The sequence below is a fragment of the Pristiophorus japonicus genome, unplaced genomic scaffold (genome assembly GCF_044704955.1).
Source record: "Pristiophorus japonicus isolate sPriJap1 unplaced genomic scaffold, sPriJap1.hap1 HAP1_SCAFFOLD_141, whole genome shotgun sequence".
NCBI lineage: Eukaryota > Metazoa > Chordata > Chondrichthyes > Pristiophoridae > Pristiophorus > Pristiophorus japonicus.
The window spans coordinates 384,303-396,353 of NW_027251082.1; the positions used below are offsets into that span (position 1 = coordinate 384,303).

Below are 12,051 nucleotides of genomic sequence, written 5' to 3' on the forward strand. Positions count from 1 at the left end.
GTGAAGAGCGCGGGGCAGTGGGATTAGTTTGGGGATTGATACAGGGCTATGTGGAGAGAGCAGGGCAGTGGGATGAGGGTTGTACCAGGGGTAACAGCAAGCATTGGAGAGCGTATTATTTTTAATAGGGACTAGGGAATGAAAGGTGGTGTTGAGGGTCCGGTTGAGCAGATCGGTGACTGCAGAAATGCCATTGTTAAAAGAGGGCGAAAGGTTGGACCGTTTTGAGTTGATAAGTGCAGTTGTAAGAGAGTTTGGGGAGAGTTTTATTCCAGGGGCAGATACAGAAAGGAGTAGGTTTGTCTTGGGGAAAGGGGCATGTGGGTCTAGAGCGATACAAGGAAATGGTCAGAGATGGTCCCATCTGTAATTGACACTGTTGGAGTAACAAGGCAACGAGAGCTTGCAAGGCCAAGGAGCTGTCTGTGAATATGGGTGGAGGAATTTACATGGAGGGAGTGATTGAGGGAGGACAGGAGGGTCATGAACTCAGAGTGAGTGTGAGCTCATATGGTGAGTGTGGGCTCACTACAGACCTTTAAAAGGGGAAGTTGAAACGTTTCTGAGAGGACATTGCCAGTTACAGGGAGTGAGTGGACACTTTAGATTGTGATGTTACCGGAGCAACAGTGCTCTCCCTGGAGCCTCAGGCAGTTGGAGAGCAATTGCCCGGAGGCTTTTCCTGAATTGGCCACGTTTCTTTGTATGTTCCGAGAGATAGTGTGACTGGGAGGTGGGACAGGAACATGCCAGGTTATTCTGTCTGACAGACTTTATCTACTGACAGTCTTGGTGTACATTTGTATGTGCAGACTGGGGATTGTCTCTGGGACCTGCCTGGTGTGTGGCTCAGAGACTTCACCCAGTCAATAGCTGAGTCCAACGACAATCCCCAGTCAGAAGCTGGCAAGATGGTTCGCTTTATTGACTGGATCTGGCGCTGGCTCCCATGGGTATCATTCACTTTGATCAATTTGTCCTGGGAGCCAGAGAGTCTGTTCCCTTGCAGGGTCCACCCTTCTCACCCAAAATTCCATAGCAACATAGAAACATAGAAATTTACAGCACAGAAGGAGGCCATTCCATCCCATCGTGTCCTCACCGGCCGACAAAGAGCCACACGGCCCTCGGTCAGCAGCCCTGAAGGTTATATATAAACCTATGAACAATGACGGAAAGGCAAAGAGCACCCAGCCCAACCAGTCCGCCTCACACAACTGCGACACCCCTTATACTGAAACATTCTACACTCCACCCCAACCGGAGCCATGTGATCTCCTGGGAGAGGCAAAAACCAGATAAAATCCCAGGCCAATTTAGGGAGAAAAAATCTGGGAAAATTCCTCTCCAACACATCCAGGCGATCGACACTAGTCCAGGAGATCACCCTGGCCGTATTCTATTCCCTGCAGTACTTACCATTATATCTGCACCGTCCAACAAAAGGTCATCCAGTCTAATCCCAATTACCAGCTCTTGGTCTGTAACCCTGCAGGTTACTGCACTTTAAGTGCCCATCCAACCATCTCTTAAAAGTGGTGAGGGTTTCTGCATCCACCAATCTTCCAGGCAGCGAGTTCCAGATCCCCACAACCCTCTGCGTAAAGAACCCCCCCTCAAATCCCCTCTAAACCTTCCACCTACCACCTTAAAACTATGCCCCCTTGTAATAGACCCCTCCACCAATGGAAATAGACCCTTACTATCCACTATGTCCAGGCCTCTAAATATTTTGTTGACATCGATGAGGTCTCCCCTTAACCTCCTTGTTCCAATGAGAACAAACCCAGCCTATCCAATCTGTCCTCATAACTAAGATTCTCCATTCCAGGTAGCATCCTAGTAAATCTCCTCTGCACCCTCTCAGGTACAATCAAATCCTTCCTGCAATATGGCAACCAGAACTGCACGCAGTACTCCAGCTGTGGCCTAACCAAAGTACTTTACAATTTAAGCATAACCTCCCTGCTCTTATATTCTATGTCTCGGCCAATAAAGGCAAGCATTCCATATGCCTTCTTAACCACCTTATCCTCCTGGCCTGCTACTTTCATGGATCTGTGGACAAGCACTCCAAGGTCCCTTTGTTCATCTGCACTATTAAGTGGCCTACCACTTAATGTGTTTACCCTTTCCTTATTAGCATTCACAAAATGCATCAAAGGGGGATAGAAAGGTGTTTCTGCGGTTGCAACCGAGACTCGAGGATGGTATGTTGCCTCCCTGGTGCAAGGGTCAAGGATGTCTCGGAGCAGCTGTCGGCATACTGGAGGGGAAGTGTGAACAGCCAGTTGTCGTGGTACATACAGGTACCAACGATAAAGGTAAAAAGTGGGATGAGGTACTACAAGCTGAATTTAGGGAGCCAGGAGTTAAATTAAAAAGTAGGACCTCAAAGGTGGTAATCTCAGGATTGCTACCAGTGCCATGTGCTAGTCAGAGTAGGAATCGCAGGATAGCGCAGATGAATACGTGGCTTGAGCAGTGGTGCAGCAGGGAGGGATTCAAATTCCTGGGGCATTGGAACCGGTTCTGGGGGAGGTGGGACCAGTACAAACCGGACTGTCTGCACCTGGGCAGGACCGGAACCAATATCGGAGGGGGAGTGTTGGCTGGTGCTGTTGGGGAGGAGTTAAACTAATATGGCAGGGGGATGGGAACCAATGCAGGAAGACAGAGGGAAATAAAATGGGGGCAGAAGCAAAAGATGGAAAGGAGAATAGTAAAAGTGGAGGGCAGAGAAACCCAAGGCAAAAATCTAAAGCGGTGACATTGCAGAAATAGTCTAAAGGGACAAAGGGTGTTAAAAAGACAAGCCTGAAGGCTCTGTGCCTCAATGCGAGGAGTAGTTGTAATAAGGTGGATGAATTAACTGCGCACGCAGCTATTAACGATTATGATATAATTGGGATTACAGAGACATGGCTCCAGGGTGACCAAGGCTGGGAACTCAACATCCAGGGGTATTCAGCATTCAGGAAGGATAGACAGAAATTAAAAGTAGGCAGGGTAGCGTTGCTGGTTAAAGAGGAAATTAACGCAATAGTAAGAAGGGACATTAGCCTGGATGATGTGGAATCGGTATGGGTGGAGATGCGGAATACCAAAGGGCAGAAAATGCTCGTGGCAGTTATGTACAGATCACCAAACAATAGTAGTGAGCTTGGGGATGGCATCAAACAGGAAATTAGGGATGCATGCAATAAAGGTACAGCAGTTATCATGCGACTTTAATCTACATCTTGATTGAGCTAACTAAACTGGTAGCAATGCGATGGAGGAGGATTTCCTGGAGTGTATTAGGGATGGTTTTCTAGAACAATATGTCGAGGAACCAACGAGAGAGCTGGCCATCCTAGACTGGGTGATGTGTAATGAGAGAGGATTAATTAGCAAACTTGTTGTGCGAGGCCTCTTGGGGAAGAGTGACCATAATATGGTAGAATTCTTTATTAAGATGGAGAGTGACATAGCTGATTCAGAGACTAGGGTCCTGAACTTAAGGAAAGGTAACTTCGATGATTGGCTTGGATAGACTGGCAAATTATACTTAAAGGGTTGACAGTGGATAGGCAATGCCAGACATTTATAGATTACATGGATGAACTTCAACAATTGCACATCCCTGTCTGGAGTAAAAATAAAACGGGAAAGGTGGATCAACCGTGGCTAACACGGGAAATTAAGGACAGTGTTAAATCTAAGGAAGAGGCATAGAAATTGGCCAGAAAAAGCAGCAAACCTGAGGACTGGGAGAAATTTAGAATTCAGCAGAGGAGGACAAAGGGTTTAATTAAGAGGGATGAAAATAGAGTATGAGAAGAGGCTTGCCGGGAACATAAAATCTGACTGCAAAAGCTTCTATAGATATGTGAAGAGAAAAAGATTAGTGAAGACAAACGTAGGTCCCTTGCGGTCGGAGTCAGGTGAATGTATAATTGAAAGTTGGCTCCAAAATTGGCTTGGAGGTAGGAAACAAAGGGTAATGATTGATGGATGTTTTTGTGACTGGAAGGATGTTTCCAATGGGGTTCTGCAGGTCTCAGTACTGGGTCCCTTGCTTTTTGCGGTATATATCAACAATTTAGATTTGAATATAGGGAGGCCGGCTTGAAAGGCGCTGTCCGGACGTGCTTGATCCCATTGCCCGACATAAACTCCTGGAACTCATGGCTGGTAAAACACGGGCCATTGTCGCTGACCAGGATATCCGGCAAACCGTGGGTCGCGAAAACCATACGCAGACTCTCCACGGTGGTGGATGTCGTGCACGAGTTTAATATGATGCACTCGATCCACTTCGAGTACGCATTGACAACGATCAGGAACATTTTCCCCATGAACGGGCCCACATAGTCGATGTGAATACGTGACCATGGGCTGGTGGGTCAGGGCCACGGGCTGAGTGGAGCCTTCCTGGGGGCATTGCCCAGCTGAGCACACGTCGTGCATCTGTGAACTCAGTATTCCAGGTCTGAGTCAATCCCCGGCCACCACACATGTGACCGGGCAATGGCCTTCATTAACACGATGCCAGGGTGCTCGCTGTGGAGTTCCCTGATGAACGCTTCCCTTCCTTTCTGGGGCATGACTACCCGGCTGCCCCATAACAGGCAGTTGGCTTGGATGGAGAGCTCATCCATCCGTCTGTGAAACGGTCTGATCTCCTCGGGGCACACCCTGTGTGCGGGCACCAGTCCCCAGTCAGGACACATTTCTTTATCATGGATAGGAGGGGGTCCCTGTTGGTCCAGAGTTTGATCTGGCGGGCTGTGATGGGGGAGCCCGCAGTGTGAAAAGCCTCAACGGCCATGACCATCTCAGCGCTCTGCTCCGACGTCCCCTCGGTGGTGGCCAGTGGGAGCCCGCTGAGTGCATCAGCGCAATTTACGGTGCCTGGCCGGTGCCGTATGGTGTAGTCATACGCAGCCAGCGTGAGGGCCCATCGCTGTATGTGAGCTGATGCATTAGCATTGACAGCCTTGCTGTCGGACAACAGGGATGTTAACGGCTTGTGGTCCGTCTCTAGCTCGAACCGTCTACCGAAGAGGTACTGGTGCATCTTTTTCACACCGTACACACACGCGAGTGCCTCCTTCTCGACTGCGCCGTATCCACGCTCTGCCTGGGAGAGCGACCTGGAGGTGTAAGCCACTGGTTGGAGTTGGCCGTCATCGTTACCCTGCAACACACACCCAACCCCGTAGGATGACGCATCGCATGTTAAAACCAGTTTTTTACAGGCGTCATACAAAGTCAACAGTTTGTTGGAACACAGCAGGTTCCTCGCCTTATTGAAAGCCCGTTCTTGACAGTCCCCCCAAAACCATTCACAACCTTTACGCAGGAACATGTGTAACGGCTCCAACAATGTGCTTCAGTTCGGCAGAAAGTTCCCGAAATAGTTCAAAAGTCCCAGGAATGATCACAGCTCCGACGTGTTTCCAGGCCTGGGTGCCCGGTGAATCGCCTCAGTTTTTGATTCAGTGGGCCTGATCCCGTGTACAGCAACCCTCCTGCCCAAAAACTCGACCTCTGTGGTCAAAAACACACACTTGTCCTTTTTCAGCTGCAAGCCTACCCGGTCCAATCGGCCTAGCATCTCCTCCAGGTTGTGGAGGTGTTCCTCGGTGTCTCGACCCGTTGTGGGAATGTCGTCTTGGAACACAATCGTTCCAGGGATGGACTTGAGCAAACTTTCCATGTTTCTCTGAAAGATAGCTGCTGCCGAACGAATGACAAATGGACACCTGTTGTAGACAAATAATCCCTTGTGTGTCGTGATGGTCAGAAGCTTGGGTTCTTCAGTCTGTTCCTGAGTCATGTCGGCCAAAGTGAGGTCCAGCTTCGTGAACAGCTTACCACCTGCCAGCGTGGCAAAAAGGTCCTCCGCTCTCGGGAGCGGGTATTGGTCTTGCAGCAACACTCGGTTGATGGTGGCCTTGTAGTTGCCACAAATCCTGACCGAGCCATCTGCTTTAAACACAGGAACGATGGGACTGGCCCAGTCGCTGAATTCAACGGCCGAAATTATGCCCTCTCTGAGCAGCCTGTCCAATTCACAATCAATATTTTTATGCATCACATACGGCACCGCTCTGGCCTTGTGGTGCACTGGTCTGGTGCCCGGAGTGATGTGTATCACTACTTTAGGGCCCTTGAACGTTCCGACACCGGGTTGAAACAGTGACCTGAATTTTTGCAGGACCTGTGAGCATGAACTTCGCTCCACGGATGAAATGGCATGCACATCCCCCCATTTCCATTTCATCTCAGCTAGCCAACTCCTCCCCAAAAGCGCGGGGCCATTTCCCGGAACGATCCAGAGTGGCAGCCGGTTCTGTGATCCATTATATGTTACCACCAAGTTTGCATTGCCCAGCACTGGGATGATCTCTTTGGTGTAAGTCCGTAGCTGCGTCTCAATGCGTTCCAGTTTGGGCCTGCTAGCTCTGTGTGGCCATAGTCTCTTAAATTGTTGGGCGCTCATGAGTGACTGGCTCACTCCCGTATCCAGCTCCATGTGCACCGGGATGCCATTCAGTAAGATTTGCATCATCATGGGTAGCGATTTAGGGTATGAGCTGTGGACGTCAGCCACGTGAACCCGCTGAACTTCAGCATCCATGGCTTTACCCCAGGCATCATCCTGCATTGCAGATCCCTCGTCTGGTTCCTCTGTCTCGCAGATTAGCCTCGCTACTGCCTTTTTGCACATCCTGGCCAAGAGTCCACTGACATTACAAATCCTTCAGGTATATTGCTGGAACCTGCAGCTTCTTGCAGTGTGTCTACCCCCCACATCTCCAGCATGAGCTGAGATTGAGATTGCGGTTAACAAAAGGACTATTACCCGGCATTCCCCTCTGATTGCCCATTTGGCTGTTTCTAAGCACTCTGATGGTGGGTGTTAATGGTCCTATCGTGGGACGCATTGTTCCTCGAGATGGCATGAATTGCCGATCCCCTCTCCATTGTCCTTGTTGCAGGCCCACCCTAGAGCCTGTTGCTGCCTGGGCGGTTTCGAAATGCCCTTGCCTGCCTGCGGGGTCCCGAGCAGTTTTCACCATGTTAACTCCCTGGTCCATCGCCACGTTGGGACCAGGGTTGCATGCGTAAATTTGCTTGGTCTCCTCTTCCCCTGCCATAAAGGTCTGAGCTTTCAACGCCGCCCCTTCTGAAGTCAAGTCCTTGGTCTCTATGAGCTTCCTGGAAATGCCGGCATGATTAATGCCCTCGATGGCAAAAGTCCCTTAATATCTCCCCCTGCAGGCATCAGAGAACTTACAGAAACTGACCAAGCACTGCAGGTCCGCCACGAAGTCCGAGACATTTTGTCCCTCTTGGTGCCGGTGAGAGTAGAACCGGTGTAGGCCATGTGTACACTACTTGCCGGCTTGAGATGCTCACTGATCAGTTGGCTGAGCTCTTCAAAAGACTTGTCCGCCGGCTTTTGGGGTGCGAGCAGGTCTTTCATCAGCGCATACGTCTGTGGACCACAGCTGGTCAGTAGATGCATACGTCTGTGGACCACAGCTGGTCAGTAGATGCATACGTCTGTGGACCACAGCTGGTCAGTAGATGCATACGTCTGTGGACCACAGCTGGTCAGTAGATGCTTACGTCTGTGGACCACAGCTGGTCAGTAGATGCATACGTCTGTGGACCACAGCTGGTCAGTAGGTGCGCCCTCCGCTTGTTAGACGCTGTCTCTTCCAGCCAGTCCTTTGTGGCAAAGCTCTGCTGGAGTCTTTCCACGAAGTCATCCCAATCCTCACCCACACAGTAACGTTCCTCTGTGCCACCAGTGGCCATCCTCGTGGTTCGGTGATTCCTGTTTCTCACCGCCAAATGTAGTGTCCCTGCACCTTACTACAAGCTCACACGAGGCATGGATATATCAGACACGGTCACTCTGTGACCTTCACCTTTATTGCCAGGACCAAGGAGTACTGACCCTGGGTGGGACATGCCCTTTTATACCTGGAAACCCAGGTGAGGAGTGTCTCCCGCAAGTTGACCCCCTGTGGTCAGGGTGTGCATTTCTAGGGTACAGGTACAGTGTGCATGAGTTACAGTTACATGACCAAATCATTACAAGATGGTTAAATACATGACACAGGGGACTTGTACGCCTTTAGTCCCATTATTTTACTGAGTACTACTTCATTAGCGATAGTGATTGTATGAAGTTCCAACCTCCCGAAAGCCCCTTGCTTATCCACTATTGGGATGTTTCAGTGGCTTCTACCGTGAAGACGGATACAATATATTTGTTGAATGTCTCTACCATTCCCCAGTCTCATCCTCCAGGGGAGGAACATTTACTTTAGCCATTCTTTTCCTTGTTATGTACCTGTAGAAACTCTTACTGTATTTTTATATTTTGTGCTTGTTTACTTTCATACTCGATCTTCCCGCTCTTTGTCAATTTTGTATTCGTTCTTTGCTGGCTTTTAAAAGTTTCCCAATCCTCTGGTCTCCCACTGATCTTGGCCCATTGCAGGCCCTTGTTTTCAATGTGATGCCATCCCTTATTTCCTTAGTTAGGCACGGATGGTTATCCGTTCTCTTACAGTCTTTCCTGCTAATTGGGATATATTTTAGTTGCGAGTTAAGAAATATCTCCTTAAATGTCTGCCACTGATCATCAACCGTCCCGTACTTTAATCTATTTTCCCAGTCCACTTTAGCCAACTCTGCCCTCATACCTTTGTTTTCTCAATAATTTAAGCTTAGGTCACTGGTTTGAGAACTAACTTACTCACCGCCCAACAGAATTTCAAATTGAACCATGTTATGGTCATTCATTTCACTGCACCAGATCTAAGATAGCCTGCTCGCTGGTTGGATCCGTAATATGCTGTTCAAGGAAACCATCCAGGATACACTCTATGAACTCTTCCTCGGGGCTACGCTGGCCAATTTGCTTTGTCCAATCAATATGTAGGTTAAAATCGCCCAGGATTCTTTCGGTGCATTTATTACAAGCCTCCACCTGCCATGATCTTGCATGGCAGAGCAGGCTCGAGGGGCTAAATGGGCTAATCGTGCTCCTATTCACTGCAAAAGCTTCCACAGATATGTGAAGAGAAAACGATTAGTGAAGACAGACGTAGGTCTCTTGCAGTCAGATTCAGGCACTGATGTAAAGCCTGGCCGACAGGAGCGGCCATCGTACCTGGTGTTGGACCTCCTCCTTGCCATGCTGGGTTGTGGGGATTGGTGCAGGGCCGGGCCGAGTGGCTCCCCCTAGCCACTCACTCACTGCTTTGGTGAACAAACCTCTATCTGCTGCTGACCTCGACTCTCGCTGTAACTCACCTGGCCTCACTTCTGGGAAGGGGAAGGTCAGTGACATCAACCAACCAATGGGAATAGATCCTGCCGCCAGCTTTGTGCTGGGTACCAGAGCTGTATATGCTGTGCCGAGCGCGAGTGAGGACATCCATATGTGAGGCAGGGAGTGGTCCTGAGGAACACTACCCCATTGTCTAGGCAACGGATGTCGCCACCTTAGTGCAGGTGGGAGACCAGCTACTTTAGGTGGTACTTTAGGGGGTGCCATCCTTTTGCAGGTCACTGCTGACCTTGCAGAGGATCCTGACAGATCGTCACTCCCCGCCCTGGGAGCCCTGTGTAGACAGTGTGTGAGTGAGTGTGATAATATTCACCATGAGGGAGAGTGGCTCGGACACAATGGGCCTTAAATTCCGGCCTCACCAGGTCAGGCCCAAGTGTACATGCCCCGGAAACCGGCTTTTCCGATCTGTCAAAGATTTCTCCATATGGATTCTCCAAATCCTGGGGAGAAGACCATTTGTGTGGGTGAGATTGGGTCATTTGCCCAAATCATGCCCAGAGAATGTCCTTCAAACTCTTAAACCAGGTAAAAGCAGGTCGATACATTACTTTTACCAGTGTAAGAGTTCGAAAACATATCAAAAATAAACTGAAATACATATTTTTACAGTAAAAACCCTTTCCACCAAGGATCATTTATTTTAAACCTTATTGAAACATGTTAAAAAAATTCCAAAACATTTTTTTAACGAAACATTTAATTGACTTTAATTTCAATTAATTTTAAATATGTGATGTGTTTTTTAATTTATTATGTTGCTTTTCAATATTGAGGTGTTTATTCACATTGATAATATTGGGAACTCTGAAAAAGCGAGTTGCCATTATTATCACTGAGAATACTGCAGCGTGATTGGTGCTTCAGGCCCATGTGACTCCAGCTTTACTGTACGTATGGGGAAGGCCATTTCCCTAACGCTACACATGGAATGAAGGTCTCGGATGGGAATCGAAGGTTTACGTAAAATATCCTCCCGTCGGAGGCATTTGTCCGAAGGAAGCCCCCAACCGGGATTTCCCCCCCATTATCTGGTGGCATTGAGTTCTGAGGCTGTAAAGTCTCTGCTGCTTCTTATCGTTTAATGCATTTTACAATTACAACAAAGGGATATTTCAGCACATTGTTCCACTGCTCCCGGAACTTAGTCTGTGTCACGGCGTAAATCCCAGTGTTTGTACAGCAACTCAGCTGCTGCAGCATGTATCCCAGTTCAGTTACAGACATAGGTGTATATACAGTATGTGTAATCCAACCAATCCGGTTTTCCATAAGAGCCACCATATACATTGCCCACAACAAGATGAAATTCCCCGAGATAACAAACAATAAAATCATGGATTTCCTGCGACTCTCCATCTCGGGGTCTCTGGGACTCTCCCCACTGCTGTGACCCCGGAGTCTCCTACGAGCTCTGCTGGCCATTAAAATGTGTCTGACAGTGAGAGCATTGAGCAGCAGGATCAGAATAAATGGGACACACGGGGTTAGAATATAATGAAGTAGTTCGAATACTGCCCAGCCCAGTGATGTATAATTAGTGTAATACAGATCACAAAACCAGGGGTTGTTACCAAGCACATACCAACCTGTGAACATAAAATACCAGGGTATGTTCTTTAAACAGCTCAGCACAGTCACTGTTCCCAGAACCACAGCCGCCGTTCTCTCGGTGCTATATTTAGTTTTCAGCTTCTGGCAACAAATGGCCACAAATCGATCGAAGGTGAAAGTGACGGTGAACCAGACAGAACAGTCTGTGGCTGCATAGAGCAGGACGGCGTGGATATTACACAGGGGGATGGAATACACGAAAATAAACTGTTCCTCATAACGAATCGGAATGTGCCTCAGTATCAGATCCAGGATCACCACCAGTAGATCCGCTGTTGCCATGGCCACCAGGTAACGAGTGACACATTTGGAGAGTCCACACTTTCCCCGGGACAGGATCATTATCGTCACTAAGTTCACTGTGAGGAAAGGAAATAACCAGTTAAATTAAACATCAGGCTGGGAGCAAGAGCAGAAGATTGATGGGATTCGGTCTGCAATCTGCAAATCATTAGTGACATGAAATGATATAATCTAATTCTCCTACCTGAGGAAATGAATGCAGGGTTTATTGCAAAAATAATAAGGAATCAATAAATGAAATGGGGATAAAGACAACATGAAATGAACAGATGTTTGATCAATGAGACATTAAATGATAGATCTACCTTTAGCTCAGCAGACAACAACACTGCCCAAGGTAACAGGGACACACGGGTCAAGAAGCTCTCAGGACGCCTTCGTGTCCCGGGATCAGTCAGCACCGAGAGCGGTGAGATTCACTTCTGTGCTGCTGTGTTGGTGGGAGGGGGCGGTGATGGGGGGAGAGGGAGGGAGACCCTCATTGTATTCTTGCTCCTGCTGAGGATCTGGATTCTAATTAGAACTGAAAGTGAGTGTAACAGAAATAAACATCGACTGCAATTTTGGCGTGCAATAATTACAAGTGGTTCTACTTAAAATGTATGAAGGTAATATGACGATGTTAGGTTATTAAATACAAATGTACAGCAGTTAGAAAGATAACTGGGCTGCAGGAAGTGTATTGAACAATGAGCTTTACACCTTTTTGTTGAAATTGTTGTTCATTGAAAGTAAGAATTTCTGAATAACATGGCAAAGAATGGACTCTGAAT

The 12,051-nt window shown here is 48.2% G+C and overlaps 1 protein-coding gene across 1 annotated transcript in view; it reads right to left on the minus strand.

The window, feature by feature from the left end:
* LOC139242647 (probable G-protein coupled receptor 139) overlaps positions 1-11,326 on the minus strand; it is a gene marked incomplete at its 5' end in the record, with an annotated part of 49,866 nt that extends 38,540 nt beyond the window's left edge. Inside the window, 2 exons of the mRNA XM_070870450.1 lie at positions 9,724-9,804; positions 10,463-11,326. Coding sequence (XP_070726551.1) covers positions 9,724-9,804; positions 10,463-11,326 — 945 coding nt within the window. The remainder of the gene's footprint in view (positions 1-9,723; positions 9,805-10,462) is intronic.
* Between the last annotated feature and the right edge of the window lie 725 nt (positions 11,327-12,051).